Consider the following 26,394-nt stretch of genomic DNA (forward strand, 5'->3'; position numbering starts at 1 on the left):
AACTGCCAAGAATTACCGTGTGTTTAAAAAGCTTTTAAGCACTATGTTTCATATGAATACTGGTGTTAAGCGGGCAATCCCACACAGACCGACTATGCCATACAACTCTCTGTCAATGCCAGTGATCAGCTGTTCAGGTGTAGCCTACGTAAAGTAGCTACAGGAAACACTCACGACACAATAATAAACAGACATGAATCGATCTACACATCTACAGCGTAATCCCAGAGGGAGCCGGGCATATAGAGGAAATGAAATAAACCAAAACAGCAATATGACGAACAACGAGCAAAGGAATGAAAATTATTGTGAGAATAACTCACCTAACGTTAGTAACGTTACTTCAAACCCTCAGAATCAGCCAACACAGTGAGTACAGTAGGCTACAACTGAAAAATATCATGAATTTCACTCTCATACTAGGTGTTAACGCTTGATATACTAGTAATAACATATTTATAAAATAATATATATGATTAAAAAAAAACATTAAAATACATAAACAATTTTTCGTTATTTTTTTTTACGTTTTAATATCTAACGTTATCATTATTTCGATGTGTCTGAGCTAACGATCGGTCATTTTGGAGATTAAATCTACATTTATTGATAGATATTTCTATATAAACCGGAAGCTACTTTAGTTTCACTTTCGTTTCTGTAAAAGCATTATGAAGAAGTGAAACTCAGATACTAATATTTGGCAACTGAGTCCAGAATTACAGTATTGTGAGGAGGGGCAGTTGTCTTGGATTCCACGCGCTTGTTTTTTTTTCCATATTCATGGATTTTCCCCCTATATTTATTCATTTCCATATTTATCTATTTTCGAATCATAAGAGATAGTAAATGTCAACATTAAAACACATACATGTAAATAAACAGGCTAGTAAAATATCATTCAAAAACAAAACAAACGCTACAATCCTCTGGTGGACAGTACAAATACGAGGTTTTCAATATAAAATAAAAACAGGCAGGTTTTTTGAGTAAATAAAATGCCAACTTTTTATAGCCTATACATTTTATTAAGTAGGCTACATACATCTATCATTTCTTAAATTATATCCAAATGTTTGCCTTTTATTTTCATTTAGTAGCCTACGTTGTTAAATATCATAGACCTATTTCATGTATTAACTAACTATTTTTAGTAAAGGAATAAGCTGCTATCACATGACAAAATGTTAATGAACAAACATCATTAACTACTGTGTAAATAAAATTGACAAATAATCAGACTTTGCCGCCATAATTAGTTCAAATAAAATAGTCAATTGCTTCATTATTGTTAATCAATATGTGATATTTTTAATTATGTGAGAAGCTTTTTGTCATTTTAACTTCTCTGTTCTTTGGTGACCATATTGCTAAGTTTTCGTGTAGTAACAATAACTGTATATTTATGATATTTCTGCAGGAATTTGGTTTCATGGTGAATTTTTGTAAGGGGAATTCCAGTTACTTGTGTCCATGTCATTGGTTTGTTTATTAGATTAGGCCTAATGTATTATTTACTGTAAAGTATGGAACTGCTGCCTGTACTCTCTATATTTGTGTTCAGTTTCAACGCGCCTAATTTTAATCATTTTGATTTATACCACATGACTCATTGTTTGATGTGTCGTCAGGCAGCACATTTGGGGTTATTTGTGATGTCAGGGGATCAGCTATGATACAGATGTGTTTTGGAATGGATTTTGACAGCTGCATTATTTGGGGTGTGTGTATTGTGTCACCATCAAATATGATGGGGCTGGAGGGGAAGTTCCCCAGAGTTGTTTGTGAAAAATTCTGACTTTACGTAAGAAAAGATGACTTGTGCCACACCACATTGAGACATTGCTGACATATGAGGCTGATAAGTTCACAACATGGATGGAATCTGAACTTGAAAACAAATGTACCTTAATGCATGCCATTTGCCCACAGTGCGGATGGATACACCAAGATACCACCAAATGAATCAAGACGGAGCGAACTGCAGAGGAGTAAGTCATAACATGACTGTTGTTGTATTTTCCATCTTCATGTGATCCAGATGTGTGTCTAATTGCTACCATCAGGTGCAGTTTCAGCATGTTTATCTTCAAGAGAAGACAGATTTTTCTTGTTGTTGTTATAATATAGTTCATTATTATCTAAAGGCTGGAATACACCACATTATATTTAAAATCTGAACAAATACATTTAAAAACACTAGCCATCATACACTTGCTATCTATTTAAATAGTTACAGAAAGAAAAAAAAACTTATTGTAGCATCACTAAATGACTGAAATTAGCTTGAAATATCAAATATCAAACATTTGTTTAAAGCTAAAAAAAAAAATCATGGTCTGTTCCCATCATACACAGTCTTTTAAATGAAGGTACCAGAAGAAGGGGTTGCAGTGATACAACAGAAGAACATAAAACATTAACAATAAAAAAAAAAAACATGTTTTTCGTAGAGTGTGAAGAACATTTAAAACGAAAAAAACAAACGTTTTACTATAATGAACTTTTATTTGTTTTTTTGCAATGAAAAGTGTTAGTTAAAGGATAAAAGTTTACTTTGTTTGAATGAATTGAATTGAAAATTAATTGTACCTCCTAAAATGGCAAAATTTGTGTAGTGTATTCCAGCCTTTCATTAATGTCTCTCTTAAAAATTGTGTAGTAATTAGTCATTTAGTAGCATGCCCTTTGCAAACTTCTATTTTGCCAGCCCTGATCTTCAGCCATTGTCACAAACCCTATCTGTGTTTTGAAATAAAATGCATTTCTCTCTCTGCAGCTGCACAGGAAGGAGAGGAGAAACTGAGGAGACTGAAAGAGGAGAAACGCCCTGGTCCCATTCAACTGGCCCCAGAGAAACTAAGTAATATGGAGATGAAATATATGGAAGTCCTGATCTGAAAAAAAAAAAGACACAAAGCAAAGGAAAGCTGCTAATGTATTCACTCTCACAGGTGGTGCAGAATCACTGGCAGAAGTCAGACAAAGACAGCAGGAGGATTTACGCCGGTCAAAGCTGAGAAAAAAGGTTAGTACCTGCTTAAAATGTCTGGTTCCTTTCCCAAAAACGTGTGGTGTGTTGCATTACAGTACATTTAAATATCTCTACAGCTTCAAAAAGAGGAAATGGATCAAAATAAGAGACAGGCAGAGGAGCAGAAGAATGAGAGGATGAAGGCCTTACAGCGAGAGAAGGTACAGCTCAAGAGATTTTTTACATCTGATTTTTTTTCACAGCGTTTCCGCAGGGCATTGTGTTACTCTCATGCATCTGCAAATCGTCATATGGTCATCTGGCTTGTGTTTGGATTCAGTGCTTTTTTATGATGCCTTTGTAATTCAGACTTTATAACTCCAGATGTCACTGCAGGCAACTTGCAAGTTATGTTCTTTGCAATTAAATACTATAATAGACTTCAGCCTTCAGTGCTGCTGCCGCATGAGCTTTGCGTGATTGATGAGTTTAATTATTTCAGCAGCCACAGTTCATTTGCTAAAACATGCTCCGGTCACTGTTTGGCCCTTCTCGTAGTGTAATAATGGTTTACTTTAGGGACCTTAAGCAGATAAGCTTGGAAATCTGGAATACTGGAAATAAATAAAATGAAAGAAAATGTTTTTAATTAAATTAGATTGAGCTTTATTGACACTGTGGAAAGTACAAATACAGGGCCACCGAAATGCAGTCAGCATCTAACAAAGTGCAATCTGGGAATGACAAAAGAATGACAACACTATGAAAATATGTGGTTCAATTACATATAAATGTTATTTCTTACATTTCAGCAACAATCATATTTAAATAATTAAAATGTAAAGATTTTGCACTAATTAATGTTCAGTAATCAAACTATTTGTAATGAAAAATGTGGCATTTAATTAGAAAAATGCTACATTTTCACTAGTGGTCTGGTCTCAGATGGACCACAGTGTATTTTTGTATTTTTATGCATATATATATATATATATATATATATATATATATATATATATATATATATATATATATATATATATATATCTAGGATCAGTTCACACTATTAATTACCTACTAGCTATGACTTGTCCTCTGTAAATTTATAATAAACATTATTATACTGTAGTTCATTTGCAGATTAAGCTGAAGGAGAATTAAGTATTTTAACATCTAAAGTGCACATATCATGTCTAATGCATTGCAGGCCAGAAAACTAGAGATGAGTAAAAAGCAAGGAGACGAACAGAGACAGAAGCTGTACCAAGACGACAAACAAATGTACGTCAACACACACCTTTCTACACCTTGCCAGATTTAAAGTGTACTTTGTTTAAAGAAGGAAATAGGATGTTAAGCTGCACTACAGCCCATTGTCCATAGACCTGTAATTATTTCTTGACTGGCTCTAAACAAAAGGCATATTTTGCATTGAACTTGGGCCAAGGATGAACATGTGCATTCAAGTTTATCCTTGCCCCGAGTTCAATGAAAAATATGCCTTTTGTTAAGAGCCTGTCAAGAGATAATTCAAAAACATTGCAAGGAATCCTACAAGACGCTGCAGGCAATGAAGCTTCTTTCATTATTTACCATTGTTTCAGCACAAACCTAGCTTTATTTCCACCGAAGTCGAATACAAAAGAAGAAATCTGATGCTGCTCTTTATAATACAGTTAAAACAAATGGGTGATCAGAGGCTATTAAGCTCCAATTTGAATGAATGAATGAATACATAAATAATCGTTAAAAAAAGCATAATAATTGTAGTCCATACAAATTCTGCACCATATTCTATATTTTCTAAAGTTTTTCTTCTTTAAAATAACTCCCTTTGGCTTAACTTTTAAAGGGGTAGTTCACCCAAAAATAAAAATGTTGTCATCATTTACTCACCTTTATGTCATTCTTAACCTGTATACATTTTTTTTCTTATGTTAAATACTAAGAAGTCTAATTTCTAATTGTCATACCATTCGAATTTCATATTAAGAAAACAATTTTTTTACTCAAAAAGCTAATTATGCTTCCTTTGAACTGGTTGTCTTTAAAATACAAATCTTGTGTAATCCCAGGCTCATAAACACATAGTCCTTTCTGGATTACAATCCGCCATCAAAATGATACATTTAATTTTTCCAGCTGCTGGGAGAAAAGGCTATAAACGATCCTCCACCTGCAGGATCCTCACATGCGATAGCCGAGGAGCTGGTGTCCTGACATTTTATCCTACATGTCAGATTTTCCTACCAGGGTTTACTGCGCATGTCAGTATTCCGTCCTTTTTCTCATGCTAAACAACAATATTTCATGTATCTGCATTACTGTAAGGGTAGGTTTAGGGTTGGGTTAGATGTAGACTTTAATAAAATGATCTAACAGGTAGAAAAAAATATTTATTGCTAGTCTCCTGTAGCTGTATCCTTCTAGCTACAACCGCAAATATAACACACAATTACTGTATTTGCTGTACCATAAGGGTAGGTTTAGGCTTGTGGCATTTTTCATTGTCGAATTGTACTACCCATTGTTTTAATGGGAGGTAGCAAAATCTGACGGGGTAGCACAAATCGACAGAACACCTGGACAACTTCTTTATGTTTACAGACGTGACGTAATGACGTGGCAGCATGCTCAAATTTCCTGTGAAAACCTGCCCTCACCACTCAAATTAGAAAACATTATTATAAGCTTAACGTTGTAAATCATGCTAAAGTAAGGCAATAGTTTTGAGCACTGGCTGGTTATGTACTTATGTAGCTCAAATATTGATTTCTGATCATTTTTTTAACCAAAACAAGTTATGGACTGCAGCTTTAAATATATATGCATGGATGTGTATTTATATAGACATAATGAATATACACAGTACACACACACATAGTATATATTATGTAAACAAAAGCTTTTATTTGGATGTGATTAATTGTGATTAATCATTTGACAGCACTAATATATATATATATATATATATATATATATATATATATATATATACACACACACACACACACACACACATATATATATATATATAATTTTATACAGTTATAAATATATTAATATGTATTAAATATATATTAAAATCAATTAATATTTAATTATCTGTAAGATATATATTTATATATTATTACACAAATTAACTACTTAATCACACAAGTTTAATCATGATTAATTACACTTAACATTAAAATGTTATATAATATGTTCACATTGAATATTCAAATGAATGTGGAAACAGCACTGCTGTAAATGTCAATATTTCTTTAATTAAATCTACGATTGAAAGCCAGTATAACCAGTACTGATACTGATGCCTATATTACTTTTTTTAAAATGAATGTTATTGTTTTTAATAGATGAATGAGATTAGAGAGCATTCAAGACAGTCGGTAAAAAAGCAACATCCTCAGATGACTTACACAGTTTTTTTTTCTGGGAGAAACAAAATCATATGGGTTTGGAACGACATGAGGATGAGTAAATGACGACAGAACTTTCATTTTTTTTGGATGAGCTATCCCTGTAATCACAATTATGTCCCTTCCTCCTGCAGGAAAACAGAGGAGTTTCTTCAAAGAATTGAGAGGTCAAGCAGTAGCGTTTCTATGGCAGCAAGCAAATCCATGCCAGCATCATCCTGGGTAAGACAGAGGCCAAAAATGCACTGCGTGCTCTATAGGCCTTAGTTCAAGCCTCTTGTGCATATTGTGCATAGCTGTGGCACTGAGGTTGCAGCCCAAGGCCCTGGAATAATTCACACCAATTGATCTGTCTTTAAAACATGTTTTCAAAGCAAACAGTGCGCACTTGGGAGATTTCCTTGACATGGCACACTGGACTGCAGCAAAGAGTCAGCCTGCTGCTGGGCTCAGTCCCCTTCAATTATCTCCTCATTAGCCTCACACCAGAGTTCGCTGACTGAGTCCATCATAAAGCTTCCTCAGTTGTAAACAAGCAGCCTTCCGTTTCACGGTCAGCCAGCGCAAAGACGCAAGTCTTGCTTCTGTATGGTTGGGAAAGCAGAGTTCAGGGGACTTCCCAGAGTTCACAGCGAGCAAGCCTCACAAAAGGCAGAGAGGGGTCTGTTGAGAGACTGGTGTGGAATAACCTGTATGGTTTGAGTGAAAGTACCTGGAATGAAGCCAGAGGCTGAGCCTGTGACATACTGGAAGCAATCTGACAGGAAGTGTTTAGAGGTGTTAATTACAGCTAAGCCACTTGATTTCACTTGAATTCTGAGCAAGTTCGGTATGCTTCAGAATGCTCTTGTGGTCACCAAACACTGAGATATAGATCATGCAGTGCCTGCATTTTTATTTGATTTATTTATAGCCAAACCTTTCTTTAAAGTTCTGCTTGAAGAATCATCAAAAGTATTAAGATCTCCACTATGCTGGAGGCAGCAGAAATTCCTTTCATTACGGGGTAATGTTTAACCCCCTATTGTAAAATGGGAAAAGTTATGGCATAAAGTCAAACTATGCAAATGCAAATTAGCAAAATATATTGAAGACAGCCAGGACAACATAACACAAGACTTCCAATTATTTTGAAATAAGTTTTATATGCTTACAAAGGCTGCTTTTGTTAATATGTTAGTATATTTTAAATTGCAATGTGATGCAAAGCCGAATTTTCAGCATCCCCATTACTCCAGTCTTCAGTGTCAAATGATCTATCAGAAATCATTCTATTATGATTTGTGTAAGAATTTTATTTTACTATTTTCAAAAGTTGAAAACATTTGTGCTGGTTCTATTTTTGTGGAAACCATATACGTTTTTTCATTTATTATTATTATTATTTGAACCGAGAGTTCAAAAGGGCAGTATTTATTCAAAACAGAATTCTTTTGTAACATCGTAGCTAGCACTTTGGTCAAGCACTGAGGTTCCCTTAATACAGCTCTCTCTCTCTCTCTCTCTCTCTCTCTCTCTCTCTCTCTCTCTCTCTCTATATATATATATATATATATATATATATTTGTCATCTGCAGCATGCTACATGTAGTCTATTCGCACTTCCCACTTCCTCCCCAGCTCCACCTGTCAATATGTTAATATATAATATATTAATTTTATATTCATTCAGTATATTCTTACTCCATTTTTTAGGTATGTTTTCTTCACGTTCATTGTTTATAAAGCTATTTTTCATCACAGAGCATGTCATATAGTACACATTCACAACACATTGATTGTCCTGTAGTGACAATACTGATTACAGAAATGTTAGGTAACAGATCAAATAGAGGAGTCTGCTGCACATTTAGTGGCAATTTGCCCCGAGCCCTGGTTAATTTTTGACCATGACTGGTGGGGATTGAGGGCTGGGCTGACCATGAGAGGTTTGAGGGCTGCCTTCTTATATTGTACAAACCACTAAAAATGGCATCTGACAGCACTGTTAAAAATCGGCATCATCTCGTGTCAAGCAAAGAATGTTTTGTTGTGCGGCTTTCAAAACTAGTCTGCAATTGTTCCCGGTTTGAGACTTTTGAGGACTTCCCTCTGGATGACTAATGGGGAAAATCCCTCTAATAGACAGATCGTGCATTAGGACTGTAGGGCCATGGTACACAACACATGCAACAGCATTTTGAGCAGAGAGCATTGGCTCTCTCGACTTACTGGGAGAGGAGGCCCTTAGATTGTGATTTCTCTTGCTGTATTGACTTAAGTGGCTGGAAAACTTCCAGGCTAAGTAATGAAACGCTCCAACCTAAATGTCTTAGGCCCGCCGATCAAAGTGTTTGTGGAAAGACGAGTTCTTGATGTGGTTTTGTGGCCACTGAGAATTGTTATGCTTTCAGTGATGCTTCCACAAGACAGATTAATCTCCTCCATATCCTCTGTTTGTGCAAAAGATCCTTTGTATTGGCTTCCCAGGATGCCAGGCCCAGGTCGTCCCACCTATTCCCCTTACTCTCTGGCCATTTCAAACAGAGCAGCCCCTATCTGCTGTCCCCGGGCCGTCTGACCAAACACACAAAGGATCTCTTCAGCTTCCAGGCTCTCTGCTTGCCCCTCCTTACAGAGTCATTTTGAACAGGGCCATGAGAATTTCAGAGAAACATCACAGCTGACACCCAGTTTTGCGCTGAAATATGCAATGGGCTCACCCCACAGGCGGAGTTTCACTTTTATGCTTGGGGGGGGGGGGGGGGGCAGCCACTGGCAGACGAGCCAAATGATTTTTTTAAGTAAGGACCAAGCGGCCAGCGGTATAGTGAATTGGTCATATAGGCCTATAGCCTATGTTGGATCAATTAAGCCTTCTCAAATTATCACGATTTGCCTAAAGACACATAGCCAATCATTTGTGTGGAGAATGTAATCCGCAGTACTAGCGCCAGCACAATCACTTGCATTACAGTGGAAACAACTTGAAATACGCTGTTATTTTTGCTCATAAAGGTAGGAGTAATACATCATTCTAAACTATAAAGGGATACGTTTTATTTTTGTGCACTCACAATACCAACAAAATGTTGTGCTTTTATAAAATAAAGAAAATAAATGCTTTCTACCTTCTCGGTCTTGAACAGGAGCGCTTCAGAATTATGAACCTAAACTCATCGAATTGTAGATTCACACTGAAGACATCAAAACTATGAATTAACACATGTGGAATTATATATGGAATTATATACATAACAAAAAAGTGTGAAACAACTGAAAATATGTCATATTGTAGGTTCTTCAAAGTAGCTACCTTTTGCTTTGATTACTGCTTTGCACACTCTTGTCATTCTCTTGATGAGCTTCAAGAGGTAGTCACCTGAAATGGTCTTCCAACAGTCTTGAAGGAGTTCCTCGAGATATGCTTAGCACTTGTTGGCCTTTTGCCTTCTGTCTGCGGTCCAGCTCACCCCTAAACCATCTCGATTGGGTTCAGGTCTGGTGACTGTGGAGGCCAGGTCATCTGGAGCAGTCAAGTAGTCCTTGATGCCTTCAGTGTGACTCGACAATTTTCATAGTCATGAAAATAAAGAAAACTCTTTGAATGAGAAGGTGTGTCCAAACTTTTGGTCTGTACTGTATATCTAAAGAAAGCTTTAAATTATAAATTACTACTTTAAAATTAAGTCAAATCAAAAATAGAATTTCATAATTTCATAATTTCATTATGTAATCCTTGCATTTCTCTCTAAAGGCAATGAGGAGATGGAGAGTCATTTCTTTTTTCATCACCATAATTGATGGATGTCTTAAATATAAAAATAAGAAAAAGCCTAATTAAAAATTAAAACACAGCTTATAGTGGCATGTAAACCTTTGTCCTATAGCCTAATTGTATAGCTGCTTATTTGCTGATTTTTATGTTGCTCTGTTCTGAATACATTTTGCCTGATATGTGAATTATTTATTAGCCTATTTTTTTTTCTATCCATGCAGCAAATGCTTTACAAACAGCTTTAAAAATTACTTTATTGCAAATTAAATGTTGTAGGCTAACCCGATCTCAAGAAAGTGCTTAGCCTACTCATAGGCACGATTTGAATAATAACTGCTGAAATGTTGGGACAAATCTCAGGTCAGTCTGAGCACTCATGGTACACACAGTCCATACACAGCCGTACATCTACAGGCACAACAGTAGATCTCTTCCCTTCTGATAGTTTTTCAGTCAAATCATTCTCTATGTGCAGTAAAGAAAGATCTGAGAATTTGTCCTGTGCCACTGAAGATTGGAGCCAGATTCTCCTCATAACTGAGAAACTTTCTGATGTAGCCGAGCCAGTGGGCAGCATGAATGCAAACTGCAGTAGTTTGAAAAAGTTTGGATATTTTTCTTTCATAGCCTACTCCATCTTTAAGTTTTTAAGAGTAATCGGCAATGCGATCACACATTTCACAAGATCCACTTCAGCTGTCACAAGCCGAGGGTGAATCTAAAGACTTGCGTAGCCCACCTGCTTAATTTAGCCCAAAACATAAGCTACTAATTCTAACCACTAAAATATGTCAATAAGCTACACTGAACAAAATTATAAACGCAACACTTTTGGCTTTGCCCCCATTTTTCATGAGGTGAACTCAAAGATCTAATTCCTGCAGTCAGCATGCCAGTTACATGCTCCCTCAAAACTTGCGAAATAGGCCTTTTGTATACAAAGGAAAAGTCTTTGATCTTTGAGTTCAGCTCATGAAAAATGGGGGCAAAAACAAAAGTGTTTTTTTAGTGTTTAACAATAACAACGCGTCATGTAAATTTTAAGTTTGAGTTAAATTTTCTACGGAAGATGCGATTGAGGTGTAAAAAGCACATTCGCAGTAATCTCGCTGGCCAATGCACGTCATTCACATCGGCCAGTGCAAATTTGTGTCTTTACATTTAGTACTTTGTATGTAATTAAATTAGCTTTTGGAGTGCACACACCATTAGAAAACCCTCTAGGAGAAATTGCATCTTTAAAGCACACCCTAATTTTTTTAATTAAACAAATCAATAAAAAGTTTATTTCTATTATATTGTATTAATAATGAACAATACACATTTTTATTTTAGTGGACAACTGCAAGGAGACATAAATACATATTTATAAATGATTAAAATTACAACTTTGGAAAGGTGATCATTGCTTGTGTTATAAAATGCACATTAAAAACAATTCAGGCACCCTAAACTTGTAAATACAGCACCATTTACTGTGAACCATTTTGCTCTGAGCCACTGAAAACAGCAGGTCATAAGCTGCTCATGTGTTAAGCAGCCAATTATCGTCTTATTGGCAAGTATCAGTTTGTTGTTTTTTACTCATATTTGGTGCATTAATTAATAAAATAAATTTATTTTAAATGTATTTGAAATTGCAGTAATTTCCTCTCATATTTCACAGTTCAAGTAGGTCAAATCATAGGTCACAAAAAAGGAAGACCATATTAAGATGGAATAATCACATCCCTGATAAATTTTATCGTAAAACTTTTTGTGTTCAGAATTTACTAAATTTGTATAATAAGCGAGTGCATCATAAATCCTTTTTCACTCCGTGTTTTTGGCTTATCCTGAATCACTTCATTACACCTATAACAAGTTATGTTCGGACTATTTCGGACTTGTATTGGTGGAACCACTGGGAGTAGCCCAGTACCTGCATGATTCGTCATAGACATAAACAGAAAGAAGTAGTTCCGGTTACAATGTTCTTCCACAAGACACACGCAGTTCTGTTTATTAACCGCTAGAGCACCAAAAGTTACAGACTGCAACTTTAAATACTGATTACTTCTGGATGTTGGATAAGTTCTGGATGTTGATAGCTTAATTGATAATAACAAAGCCATTGACTGGTTCTTCAATTTTAAAACTCCTTGTTTTAATCTGGTGTCCTTGCTCTTAGAAGCTGCATAAAGTCGACCAGTCAAATTAGAACTGGCACTTTATGTCAGCACTTGCCATTTTTGTGTGCAGTATGCATAAGATGACCAGTAATCAGAGAGTAAGCGGTCCACACACATACAGTGGACATATTTGGCCATTGCTTCAAGGTATTTGAGTGTCTTCCACCATGGGCATTGTATTTTTTAGACATTGTCAAGTTCAAAATAGATAGAACTTTTAAAAATGCACCCTGAGATGCAAGCACTCATTTTTTTATACAAAAATGCATCCTATGTGAACAGCAAATAAAGGTGAGGCCATATTAGTTAAATTTGTTTCAATAGTGTAGGGATGTAAGAAGCACCCCTTCCAAACCAAGCAGGTTTTTGTTGCTCAATGTGGTAAATTCATGTGACCAACATGAAAATGGGCAAAACTTGTGTACGTGAAACTCAATTGTGCAGATTCCTATTAGAATAACTCGATTTTGCATACAAAATTTTGCAGAGCAATGGCAAATGTTAACGCACCTTAAGAAATGTGTGATCATGTCTTATTCAGGAAATTCAGGAAACCCAGAATATATATATAAAAAAAAAACACATTCCTAGATTTCATTGTGTGGCCACTATTTCTTCACAGACTAAAAATCATGAGTACAGGGAAGCCAGAAGAGAGGAGGAGAACGCTGACCTGCTTAAGAAGAAAGAGGAGCAGAGGAGAAAGGTAAAGAACAAAGGAAGCAAAACAGATGTTCTGAACTCACAAACATCACCTCCACTTTTGGTTCACAGGAACACCACAGCAAAACGTCTGGGCTTTGCCAAGAAAAATAACTAACTCTGCCTAGCATGTGCTATTGATTAGCAAGTTCTAGGATATAGGTGGTAGTCATGGACTGAGTAGTGTAGGTGTTTTCCAGCTTGCTGTATAGTGGTATTTCTGTGGCTTTGAATGCCTCAATGTTGGTCAGACGTGGACTTAATTCACTGATATGCATCGAGCACAAAAGGTCAGCCTGGCCTATCATGTTGATATTGTTGTTTATTCATGCAAATTTGCAATTATATTGTTATATCCACAGGGCTTGAATCCCTTTACATAAGTAGAGGAGACATTTCTGTTGGAGTTGAAATTTTCATTAACTTACTATTTCCAGGCAGAAGTTTTGGAGGAAAAACAAAAACAACAGGAGGAGGACAGGAAGAGACGGACTGAAGCTGACCATCAGCGGTATGGGCGCCTAATCATGACAGACCGCTAAAAAAACCATGACTGTCAGAATTAATAAAGGAGTCTGAGGCCACTAGTAAAAATGCTTATATTATGCATTTTTCTAATTTGATGCCATTTTTTCATTACAAATTATATTGTCAACATTGCAATTTGAATGAAAAGTTCAATTGGAAAAATAGCATGAATTTCAGACTGCTTTAGCATTTGGGTTGTTCTAATGACTTCACTTCGACTGTGGTAACTCCACACCAAAGTGGATATTTTGAAGAATGTCTAAGCTGCACAATCTGTCTGGCCTTCAGCTGGAAAAGAGCACCTTGGACATTCTGTAAATAACTACTTTTGTGTCCCATGGAAGAAAGAAAGTCATACAAGTTTCATGGCACATTTTGAACTTGCAGACTCCTGTGACAAAGAAGTACACTTGAGTTAAAAAGTCCTTTTTAGAGAAATAGCATACTTTAATAGAATACTTGGTGTAATTTAAGAATGGAATGTTTTAGACACTTAATTGCATGTTAATAATATAATATAATTTAAATGTATGCAATTAGCTTAAGTACTTTCTTACCACCTAAGTAGGAATTTCATTATTACTTCTTTTTAATTTTCTTTTTAATTTAGTAATTTCTGTTGAATGTATTCATATTTGTAACTGTAATAAGTAAATTACATTTAAAATATATTAACTTTAAATGTAGCATATTGAATAACACACTACAGTTAAAATAATAATTATTTGACATGATTAGTATGTTCGTCGACACATCAAAATAAGTGTACTTCTTTAAAACATGACAAAGGATTATTAAAACATAATGACGTCAATTATTTGAAAGATTATGAAGCGTGTTAGCAAACATAAAAGTCATGAAAGTGCACTTTCTTTTAGTACACTTAAGTGGGCTTTTTAATTACATTAATATTATATTATCTGTTAGTATTTTTAATATATACTTTAAGATTTTAAGTATACTGCAAGTGCACATTTAAAAGATTTAAGCTTTTTTAAAAGCTTTTTTCCCCCACAAGATTAGAACCCAATTCATTATTTTTAATGTATTTAAATGATAAAATGTGTTGTACATTTTTAAATTAGAAAGATTTGGATTTCAGCTTGGTCTCAGACGATGTACTACTCAAGTAGGAGTATTTCATTGCTCAGAACAAGTTGTGAAATGTTCTGATGACACATTTCTCTCTTCAGGGTGAACATGGCTTTCCTAGACCATCTGGAGGCGAGTAGTTCAGGTATGGTTCCTGAAAGCACTAATGTCTGGCTGGATGATGATGATGATGACGAACTGCAGGATACAGCCTTGTCCACAGTTCCCAACCCATCACAGGTCCACACAGACTGTGAAGAGGAGGATGGTGAGTCTTCAACAAGATTTATATGCATCTGCATGGCACTGTGTGTGTTTTGGTCTGTTTCGTTTCACAGCACCACTGGAAATGTCTCAAAGTCTTTACTTATGTGTGATATTAAACAGATTGTACACCCCCGGTGCCGGACAGAATAACACATTGTTTAAATAAAAATGTCCTGGCATGCCGGACTAGTGATGCTCTTAGATGCCCCTGTATGTTCAAACTTTCAGTGTTATGAGAGGTTAATGTCAATGAGTCAGTTAAAAGACAAACTCATTAGCAGCGAGCTGCGTGGTTGATGTGTTTTTACTCTAGACTGTTTTGAGGTCCAAATTGCCTGCTGTAAAGTAAACTCGTTTGGCCTGGGAGAAGCTTGAATTATTGGCATGCCTGTCTGACAGCAGATTCATTAACAGTATGTCTGAAGCGACTGCTGAAACAAAAACATCGGTTAGCTCTTCCAGATCCAGTCTGGCTGCATTGTCATTACTTGGAAAGGTGCCATTCAGTCTACAGACTTGCCCTGCTGTAGTGTGGGTTAAAGAAATATTTCATCCAAAAATGAAAATCAGTCAGTATTTACTTACCCTCTTGTCGCTGTAAACCCGTACGCTGTTATTATTTCTGCAGAACACACAGGGAGAATCTTCACGCAGCTCTTCTCCATAAAAGACAGCACATATGGCATGTCTGGTATGTCAGTGCAAAAAGCATCATAAAAGCAGTCCATATGATGTGTGTACTACTGTACATTTTAAGGCTGCTGAAGCCAAATCTTTGTGTGAGGAACAGACACAAGTCATTATTCACCATCAAATCAGAGCAAACATGTAAAAGATTTTATAGCTGTCAAATCAAGTGTACTGTACTCTGTACCTTTAAAAGTAGAGGTCGTTTGAATAAAATTTTGAATCTTTTTATTTTTATATTTTATTTTTCATTTTAACGTTCTAGAAATAATGTGTAGTTTTTTTAAGATTGTTTTAATACGTCTAATTGTTATATATTATTAATTTTAGTTGTTTTAGTAAATGTAACATACTGTAATTTAAAAAGCAATGAAAAATGTTGGCAACTAGTTACGGTTTTAAGTTTTTATATTTTATTGCAGTTATTATTATTTAATGTCAAGTAACAATTTGTTTGAGTAGTTTTAGTTAAGTCTGCTCACTGGGGCTCATTAAGACCTATTCACACCGAGATTCAGTTGAAAAATAATTTGTGCAATAAATAAAACTGGTCAGCTAATAAGCTTTCCTAAAAGCAGTATCTACTGAGAGTGTTTTCTCCATTTTTTTTATTTATTTTTTTTATGAACCTGTCCAAATTTTCATGCTAAACTTTTGTGTTGGGCCTTTAAAAGCCTTTTTACCCTATTTACCTTTAAAAAGGTTAATGTCTTAAAGGTAGCATCTTAAAGGTATAACATGCTCATTTTAGAGGTATAGAATGTGCAAAGTTACCCCTTAAATGGTACTGCGTCAGTGACAAGCTGTTGTATCCCTTTTTGCACTTTTATTTTCCTAACAGTGGCAGAGGTTTGACTTCAATACCATCATAAAGATGTAATCGGTTCTCATATGACCATTTCATTTAAGTTGAGAGTTTTTGGTGCTTTTATAATGAGAGTTAAATGAAAAAGAACTGCGTGAAGATTTAAGATGTCTTCATCTGTGTTCCAGTGAAAGAAAAAATTGGAACAACGTAACAGTGAGTAAGTAATGTCAGAGTTTAAATTTCTCTTTTGATGTGATGGATTGATCATTTTAAAACTAAAAATTAAAAAAATAATAATAATAATCTTATACTGAAAAATACTTCCTATCCGGGAATGGAAAACTATTGCTTATTCGATTCTGACCAAAAGGCATGGAATTGTATGATTCACACTTATTGCTTTAGCCTCCTTAGTGGGATTTGCAAATGACTTATTGTCCGAGTCAACCTGAATCTTGCTCCATATGTGGAGATCTTCACCTTTTTTTAAGCCAAGAGGTGTGGCTGTTACGGCCAGCTTTTCCATCTGTGTGTGAGGAGCTGCTGTGTGATGGTGTGGGACTAATGTGCCATTCACACTGAAACTGTCTGCATACCTTCTCAGATGCTTAATGACACATTATGTTTGGGTGTTCAACATCACTTCTGTCTGAATCACTGCAAGGACCTAAGGTTTGGGGTCAGCCAGGTCCTCCGATTCTCAAACTCGCACCTCTGTCTCTGATTACCAGAAACATTAGATGTTGTTTGTCTCCAGACTAAGAGAGTCTCAGAATGACCTCTCGTCTGGCTGCAGTTCGGCTTACTCACAGTAGATATAGGACCTGCCCTGGCTTATGATGCTTCAGAACATGAACACCATGATTAATAGGCTGAAGGATGAGATATTTGAAGCTTTCCATGGTAAAGGCTACAAATTACAGTGGAATAGAGTAGGCTAAACATTAACTAAAAGATATCATCATAGTTTCTCTTTTTGGTCAATAAAGCCCCTTTCACACTGCCATTCTGGGCAAATACAGGGGTAAAGTGTTCCTGCAATTGGTCCCTGGTCACTAGATTTGGCACTTTCACACTGCCAGTGATGACCCGGGATATGCATGTGCTTTCACACACAACCCTTGAAGATCCCGTAACGACACGTGACATCAGCGCGTGACGTGTAATGAACGAGTCGAAAATGCTAGGCACGTTATACTTTCACTGAAGCAAGCGAACGATCTCGGCGTCAGCGCGGAAAGTGAGGAACTAACTGATCTCTGCTTCATTACAGTTTGCACATATTTTTCGAACCCCCCAATGTTACTAGGTCCCGACCCGGGTTCAATTCGGTAATCAATTCCGGGACGTGGTTGCTTTCACACAGAAGGCGACCCGGCAATGTTCCGGAAATATTGCGGGTCCGACGTGCAGTGTGAAAGGGGCTTAAAAGTAAAGTAAATGTAATTGTTTTCTATGAAAATTTTAGATTAAATAATTTTGTGTGCAATTATTGCATATATTTTCTTAACATAAATCCCTATGATTGGATAAAGCTAGGTTCAACATTATTGTTTCATTTTGTTGATATATTAAAGGGAAAGTTAGCCGAAAATGAAAATTCTGTCATTAATTACTCACCCTCATGTTATTCCAAACTCGGAATCATCTTCGGAAAACAAATTAAGATATTTTTGATTAAATCCAAGAGCTTTGTGACCATGCAAGGTACAATAGTCAAGTTATATATAAAAATATGTCCTCTCTCTTCCAAGCTTTAAATTGGCAGTGAATGGGGGTTGTAAGAAAAATGTAAATATTTCCAACTTCATAAACCGTAATCTCTAGCTTCGCATGTGCGTAAACAAGGAAGAGGTGTTCCAGCAAATGACACAGAAGCACAAAGGAAAACCTAAATTAAACACCAGTCAAAAATTAGAAGTTGAAAATGAGGATTTGTAAAGATAAATGTCGGAGGATTTCAAAATAAGCCAAGAGATTTCAATAATTACAATCTATCAATGCAAATGATAAATAATCAAATGTGTATTTTGGATTGCATTTGGATCTCTCCATTAGTTTGATGAAAGTTAAGTTCTGAAAGTGAAATCTCAGAATTGACCACTGCCTGCAGTGTCTAAAATGGCTTGCTAAAACAGATTCAAGCTGTATATTCTTAAGGGTGAAGTGGGTAATATCTGCTCCACTAACATCACTGAATGTAACCACTAAAATAATGACTTCCATTTTCCGAATAACTCCACCCATAAATCAAGCTACGAACGGATTACTTACATTTGGCGCCACACAAAACTATGATAAAAAAATACCCACTTCACCTTCAATTATGTTCGTGTAGCTCAAATTCTAAAGCATTGCGCTAACAATGTTGTTGGTTCCAGTCTCCAGAAATACATACAGCTTACCAATAAAATGTATACCTTGATTGAACACTTATTCTAGTTTGACTTATTGCCATGAGGATTCTGCTATCCTTTCACCACTTTCCTAATTTAATTTATTTTCTGTTGGATTTTATGTCCAATGATGGCCTTCCCATCTATCTGGCATTCCTGGGATCTGTGTGTATGGGACATGTGTCTGCCATAGTGCTAGTTTGGTCCATTAGTGTGTGGTTTAGTGTGGGATCAAGATGCCGTTGTTTGCGGAACAGGCTGGCAGAAGCACTGCGGTGGAGCCGAGTTCTCCCACCCTGTCTGTCTTGCTTCATGAACCAAATGAACCAGCAGGGAGGTCAATATTGCATTATGTAGCTGCACATTATTAGAAAGATGTGTGTGAGAACTTCAGGATCTGAAGTCTAGGAACAAGTGACCGTGGTTGCACATAATTTTTTGGCAGCCTCGCGCTCGCATTTTGTGCATGGAAATGCTAACGTACAGTGATTCAGCTATGGAGATATTACACTACTGCACAGTAACCATTTGTTCTTGTTCTTTTATTCCCTTGTAGATTGTGGCCATATGTGGACCCTGATGAAACTCCAGAATAGGTTTCCATACTATGAGCGTGTTATGCTGGAAGATATCGTCAAACAGTGCAATGGCAATTACCAGCAAGCATACGAGCTGCTTGATGTTTAAATGATCCTCAGTGATAGATTGATCCTAATGTTGGTTTGTGAGTTAATAATAATTTTTGAGTGAACTGTCCTTTTACTTAATGAAGGTGACAATCTTAAACCAAACCAAATCTAGTGTCCTTTGAATTGAAACAAAAACTTATTTTTTAGTTATTTTTGCTCTGACAGTAAATGGATTGATACTTAGTCATAGAGAAAATAAATCGAAACAATAAATCAAGATTTGAGTCTGCTGTGGTAACATTATGGATCCCATGGGTACAATTCACAGGTTAAATGATGTGCATTCATAAAATTCAAAGGCTAATTTATAATGAGGTAAAGAACTGAACTCGTCCACCATAGGGATGGACAGTGAAAAACCAAACCATCATACACATCATTAGCTACATGAATGCTGTATAGGTCTCTGCTAAAAGGGCATGAATTTATATAAAGGCTGCCTCTATGTATGTGAAATTGTGTGCAACCGACTGGTTCGTGGAGTAAAAATCCCTTCCATTTTCTCCATTAGGGAATTCTTTTAATATATATACCTTGTACTTTTGTTGAAACCACTATCAATCGTGTTCCTACACAGGAAAGGTTTCTCATGTAAATGTATTCACTGCTTTAAACGTGTAGTTTCCTGTGACAGCTTCCCTGTCTTTTGATGATGGGTTGTTGGTTTTTTTTTTGCAAGTGTGTTTTCCTGTGTGTGGGGTGGAGAGGTAGTTGTGGAAAGAGCGGTTCCCAGGGTAACCCAAACTTTAAAGGAAACTGTGTTTTTTTCTGACACACGATACCAAGAAACATTTCCGAGAGGTGTTGTTCTGGGTCATTGAAACTAAGAGGGATCACGCTGCAACGTCATATCGCACAACTCCGATGCCCCACAAATCAGAACTGTCGGTAGGTCTACGAGACCCTGATTACCTCAGCAGCATTCAGGGGGATTTCCTGTGGGTGGTTCCCCATCTGAATTAGGTCACAACATTACCCATATCAACCAAGAATTCTGGGGGAAAAATAATAAAATCTACAGACAGCAATAAACCACAGCATACACCCAGCAGATCTGGGGTCCATTATCCATTGGTGTCGAAAAGACAAATATATTGATTCTCTATGAAATCACCCCTTTTGTTTTTCTCTTTGACTGTTTTCCAAGCATTGTGAGGTTTCAGTTCAAGACTCATTCGAGTTGCCCTTTCACCCTCTCGTATTATTCCAAGGTCTTGTCTGAGAGAATGAGTCATGAAATGCAGCTCTGCTGTATAGAAGAATAAAACCAGGAGATCACACAAGCTCTCGCGTCTGCAAAAGATAGACATTTATCAATAGGTACTGCATCAGTTTTCCAGCTAGACCGTACATGCAGGGTGTAACCTTTGCTTGTGTGCAACTAAAATATTAGCCATCTTGTCTGTTGGATGGAGGATACATCAGGACAGAAGAGGACCTCAAAGTGAACTAGGAAAACATGCCACTCGCAGGGTTGTAACATGTAGAGATCTCCACAGTCAACCACAACTGAGTCACAGTGCTTCCTGGGGAAAATGGGCTCCACGAGACAGGCTATTGAGGCACGCCTTGGCTGCTGGCTGACAGCGCCTACAATCCCTGTTCGCTCTCACACACACAGACACAAACAAATAAATAAACTAGCTCCAGCACAACAATATTTACGTACATTACAGCTCCACCGAGAATTGGGCGCCTTTGAAATATTTGCTTTAACTGTTATATATGGTATGATTAAGCAATGGCAAATCAAGCCAAAGAGTGATTCATTTTATGTGAGTGATGGAAGATAAGTTTGTAATACAAAGCACTGTGCAGCTGACAAAGAATAGGCAGCCTGCTATTATACTGAAATGATTTATTATAGAGATACAAATCATAGATGGGACTGTTTGTGGTTTAGCTCCTTTTTCCCAAAAAAGTTGTTTGTCTGAAGCAGGAATACTCCCTGAACAAACAGCTTAAACCAGCCTCAAGGTAACAGGGTTGACAGTTTTATGGTCTAAATTGATATAATATGCATTGTGCTCAAGGTCATGATACTATATGGGGAATTCATTTAATGCTGACATTTCTGCAAGTATCAGTTATCAGTGGTTTGCTAAATTAAATCATGGCAACAGGGTTAACGTTTTTTACAGACCACTTGCCGTTGAGTTAAATAATGTGTGAAAGATTGTCTCGTCTAATAGTTATTTGTTGAAAGGACATAAATTGTATAAGCAACTGTTTGTGGTTTAGCTCCTTTTCCTCCCAGAAGTCATTAATCTGAGGCAGCAGTACTACCTAAAAGCAGCCTAAAAGGTAACAGGGTTGACAGTTTCATGGTTGCACTTGCAGGTTCATGACACTATAAGGAAAATAATTCATGTAATGCTGATATTTCTAGAAATATCCACTTTCTGGATTATAAGTGATTCTAAATAAAATAATGGAAACAGGATTGACATTTGAAACCTGCTGTTCGGTTAAATGGCCTGTGGAAATGACTTTGTCTAATTTGTTAGAAGGACACACGCTGCCTTAAGTATACCGTAAATGTGTTTATGGTTTAGACCAGTTTTTCTTAACCCCAAGGTTGTTTGGTTGAAAATGCAAGAAAGATGTACGTATGTCGGCTAAGATCTTATTTCCTCACAAGTCATTCATCTTAAGTGAATCCCTAAATTAAACAGGTTTAACATAACATGATATTCCTTTTGTGCAGGATCATGATACTTTAGGGAAATATAATTTAATGTTGACACGAAGGGTAACTGGTTTTTCAGCCTGACAGGTTCCCAACCCTCCCTCAAAACCACATTTCTAGCTCTTTTACTGCACTTTATCAGCAGCTGTTTCTATTGTATTCATTTTTACTCGTGCTAAGGTAATTTAGAAAAACATCAGAATGTCATACTTAAACAAGACACCACTTAGTGCACAAAGTCTCCTGAGCTATGAAAGAGCATCTTCTGAGCCAGAGTATTTGAAGATGAAAACTATAGGAAACAGCATCAACAGTGATGATATGACAGATTATATCCCACATGTTTAAGCCGTCATGAGGGTGCGAAGCCAAAATACAGTGTACTGGCTGGAAATCTGTCACCATGTTGGCTTAACTGTATGCATGAAACAGCTTGAGTAGTGATGAGTGCTCTTTACTACACTACAATGATGTCCTTCTGTCCTGACGGGACCTTATGTGAGGGGTACAGACCACTCAAAGTCCTCACAGCCCATGTGATTTAACACTCTAATTATGGCCAGTATTATGTTTTGCTGGTGTGTTTTTTATCTTGACCGTTTCCCTGCTGAGGCTTGGCCCTTTTCCAGCCTGAAGTCACTCTACATGGAACCTGCACAGCTGCAAGACTAGCTAAATATTTGCTTTCTCTGGTCTGGCACTGGCACAAAACCCAAGACTATAGCAAAAGCAGTGGCTCTGCCTGCTTACAAACTCTCTGCTAATACCCACAGATTGGCGTTCTGACATCCCACTCTGGAAAAAACATCCTCCTCTGACTCTCTCTCTCTGACTTCTCATGGGTAACACAAGATTTGAGCTACACCATGCCCCGATGAACTTCCTCTGCCCGGGCCTGCATGTCACTTGAACTTGTCTGACCTCTTCTGCCAGTAGATTTGAGGCGACACTCACTCCTCCCACCCATGGAGAAGCTCCCCATGCTGAAAACCACCAACACGCTGTTCTGCGGCGACTCTGTTGGGGGCAGAACAAACTGCTTGCCGCTTAATTAAAGGCCATAACAAAGCTTGAGATGAAGCAACAACAGAAGAGTAGTGCCTTTCAGTGGCCATCTGTGATTTTGGTGGATGATGTGTCAGAGATTATTTGTTTTGTTTGGGAAAATAACATCCAGGTCATGGAAGAATGTCAGGGAAAATTCATTCAAAAGGAATGAGACGTGATTATTCATTTGCTGAGGACATTTCTCCACTCATTACAGCAATACAGCTTTAAAAAATGCACACCACTTTGTGATACACGTTGTTATACTACTTTTGTGCCCAAACTGAACCATTATCTTCATTTTATGCATTTTTGCTACACTCACATACCTTTCAAAAGTTTGAGGTATGTAATATTTAGTTTACCAAGGCTGCATTTATTTGCTCAAAAATACCATTCAAAACAGTAATATTTTAGTAGATTTTAAAATGCAATTTAATATTGTGATGCAAACCTGGATTTTCAGCATCATTAGTCTTCAGTGTGACGAGATCCTTTAGAAATCATTATAATATGCATATTTACTGCTTGAAAAACATTTATTAAAAAGCAATGTTGAACAGTTGTGCTTCATACTATTTTTGTAGATACTGTGATACATTGTTTCAGGAGTTTTCTATTCTTCTGATGAATATAAAGTTGAAAAGAACAGCATTTATTTGGAATAGAAATCTTCACTTATAAATGTATTTACTGTTACTTTTGACCTATAAAAGTACTGATTTCTTTAAAAAACAAAACAACAACAAAAAACATCTTACTGGCCCAAAACATTTGAATAATAGTGTAACATTTTCGTCCTGCAACGTATTGTTCTCTGCTGTGACATGTTATAATATGGATGTAGATTATCATAAATAAATATGGTTCCAAAACGTGTAAGTTGCTACGACCGAGATGAAAATGATACACATACTAGCTTGAACCCAAAAACAGAGGTTTCTACGGTTTTTCCGAAAACATTCCACCAAATAAACTCAGTGACTTAATTTAGAAGTTACACAGGACAAAGTCCTGACCATGCTGTGGTCTTCTGTCTCAGTAAAATCCTCAATGATGCATCTAAAATCCCAACAATATGCCAGTTTATTCATAGTGTAATCAGTTCAGGAGCCAAGGGGAGGCCTTTGACCAGCAGACAGTCAGGCCTCTTTCACAACACCGGGTCCAGCGTTGCTAGCGATTGCGTAAATCCCAATTTCAAGCAATTGTGGTATTCTACCAGAGAAAGTCTCTAAAGACCGTAATGCTCCAACTCTACTGTACAAAGAAAACAATATTTTCCACAGAACAGCCACCATTAATTTAATACAACCCTAAAGTATAGAACAATAATGGCCATATATATCTTTCAGCAGTGCAGCAAAAATTAATTATACTGTCTGAAAACCTTTTCGTAAAGTACAGAAAGTAATAAAAGATAAAAGACTGAATAAACGTTAAATGAAAAGGTGCTTTTTTTTTTGATTGTTTCACAGAGACCGATGCCCAAAATCAGCCAAATCTAATCAAATGGAACTATTTTGTGTGTCATTCGGCACACCCACACAAGAACTCATTATAGGGGTCAAACTGGCAAGTCAAATGTTTAATTTTCAAGTGGAGACCATGCAGCTCTGATCTGCTTGAAAGTCCACTGCACCAGCAAGAAAGACATTAATTGGGTGGAGACTTTGGTGGTATATAAACAGATTTCGTTTCCAATACAGCATATTCTGATGTTTAGATATTAATCACGGTTTTGTTTGTTAGGTTGGTTGAAAATGAAAATCAACTATCAGCTGTTGTCAGGGTGAACTTTTGTGTATTTAAATGTGGAAACGGCATTAAAATAAACAGTTTTTAGGCAGTACCAAGCAAGACCTGATTACATGTATCAGGTTACCTTTAGAGCATGCCAGTGGTTTCTGTATATAGTTTAATGACTGATGCAATTTTCTTTTTTTTTCTTTTTTTTTCTAAGTTCTAAAAAAATAAAAAATTATAATAATAATAAAAAATGTAATTAAATGCAACTCGATTAAATGCAAATGAATAGAACATAAATTTCCAATAAAATGTGTAATTCTTAATTTTTTTATTTTTATTTTTTTATTAAGTAAAAATGTCTATGTGGTGTAGATAGATAATAAAGGCTCATTAAATACTGAAATATATTTAAATGTATACATCTTATGTATTTATTTATTTATTTATTTATTTATAGGAATGGAACAGTTTTCAAGAATTTTTAATATTTGATAAATGTGTGGTGTGACGGTACTAACATGTAATTTAATGTGATGTGACGAAACCCATAAAACAATAAATTATATCACAAGAGGAACATCATAACTATTTATCAAGATCAATAAGGTTAGCTCAAATTTGTCAGATAGAATAACTTCATGATGAAGTAGAATGGATACATTTGTGATTCATTAGGTTTTATCTTAAAAACAATAGACTAGCAGATTTTTCCACAGCTTTCTCCTCTTCACCTGACATACGAGGCAAAGATCAGTCATTTCATAATAGGTGTCATTTAATCCACTGAATCCTTGCTACACCCTCATGCTGTGGACTGATGGAGGGAAATATCCTATTTTCTTTGTTTACCCTCTCTCTGCTGATTGCTGTTATAATTATGTGACTTTTAATATTAATATGTAATCATCTTCAAGCATCTACAGCTTCTGCATAGCAGTCAAGTGGTCAACTACAGTACAACTGCAATAATGTCGCATCTTCCAGCTTCACAGTATCGAGGTCAGTACAGAGAATATTTATCATATCCCAGATCAATATGGATGGATAAATATACATAAGCAATTCATACCCACACTAAATTATAGGCAGGATGATGATGCAGTTTTATCAAAACATCTGTATGATCAACATTTAAAAACAAGAATATTCACTGAACCAGTGAGAAGAATATGGGACAACCTGTTTGCCCAATCAATGGCAGACCTGTTTGAAAACAGTCATCATTTTTAAACTTAAGTATAAAAGCTGCACTTTAACTCTACAATATTATCACACTCAACCATTTACCAGAAAGACCATGCTGGTCCACCATCAATAAACCAGTACCACCAAACCAGCCTGGATCAACATGACAATTCACATCATCTATGATGGTCTTTCTAGCAGGGAGGTTTATGTCTTTTCAAATAAATCGAA

General features: G+C 36.3%; 1 protein-coding gene across 1 annotated transcript; it reads left to right on the forward strand.

Moving 5' to 3' along the window:
- Positions 1-64: 64 nt before the first annotated feature.
- LOC113109024 (epithelial-stromal interaction protein 1-like) lies at positions 65-19,710 on the forward strand. The gene is made up of 11 exons (XM_026272499.1): positions 65-369; positions 1,933-1,991; positions 2,780-2,863; positions 2,955-3,028; positions 3,112-3,195; positions 4,182-4,255; positions 6,531-6,618; positions 12,947-13,030; positions 13,464-13,537; positions 14,748-14,914; positions 19,361-19,710. The coding sequence occupies exons 1-11, from the start codon at positions 194-196 to the stop codon at positions 19,489-19,491; spliced, it is 1,095 nt and encodes a 364-aa protein (XP_026128284.1). The 5' UTR covers positions 65-193; the 3' UTR covers positions 19,492-19,710.
- Positions 19,711-26,394: the final 6,684 nt, after the last annotated feature.

Source organism: Carassius auratus, chromosome 9 (genome assembly GCF_003368295.1).
Source record: "Carassius auratus strain Wakin chromosome 9, ASM336829v1, whole genome shotgun sequence".
In the NCBI taxonomy this organism is placed as follows: Eukaryota; Metazoa; Chordata; class Actinopteri; order Cypriniformes; family Cyprinidae; genus Carassius; species Carassius auratus.

Excerpts from the sequence above, each read along its gene's own strand:
- LOC113109024 (XM_026272499.1), top strand. The coding sequence starts at position 194 with ATGAATCGATCTACACATCTACAGCGTAATCCCAGAGGGAGCCGGGCA. Across the intron at positions 2,864-2,954 it reads ACTGGCCCCAGAGAAACTAA|GTGGTGCAGAATCACTGGCA; the intron begins GTAATATGGAGA and ends TCACTCTCACAG. Across the intron at positions 13,538-14,747 it reads ACTGAAGCTGACCATCAGCG|GGTGAACATGGCTTTCCTAG; the intron begins GTATGGGCGCCT and ends TTCTCTCTTCAG.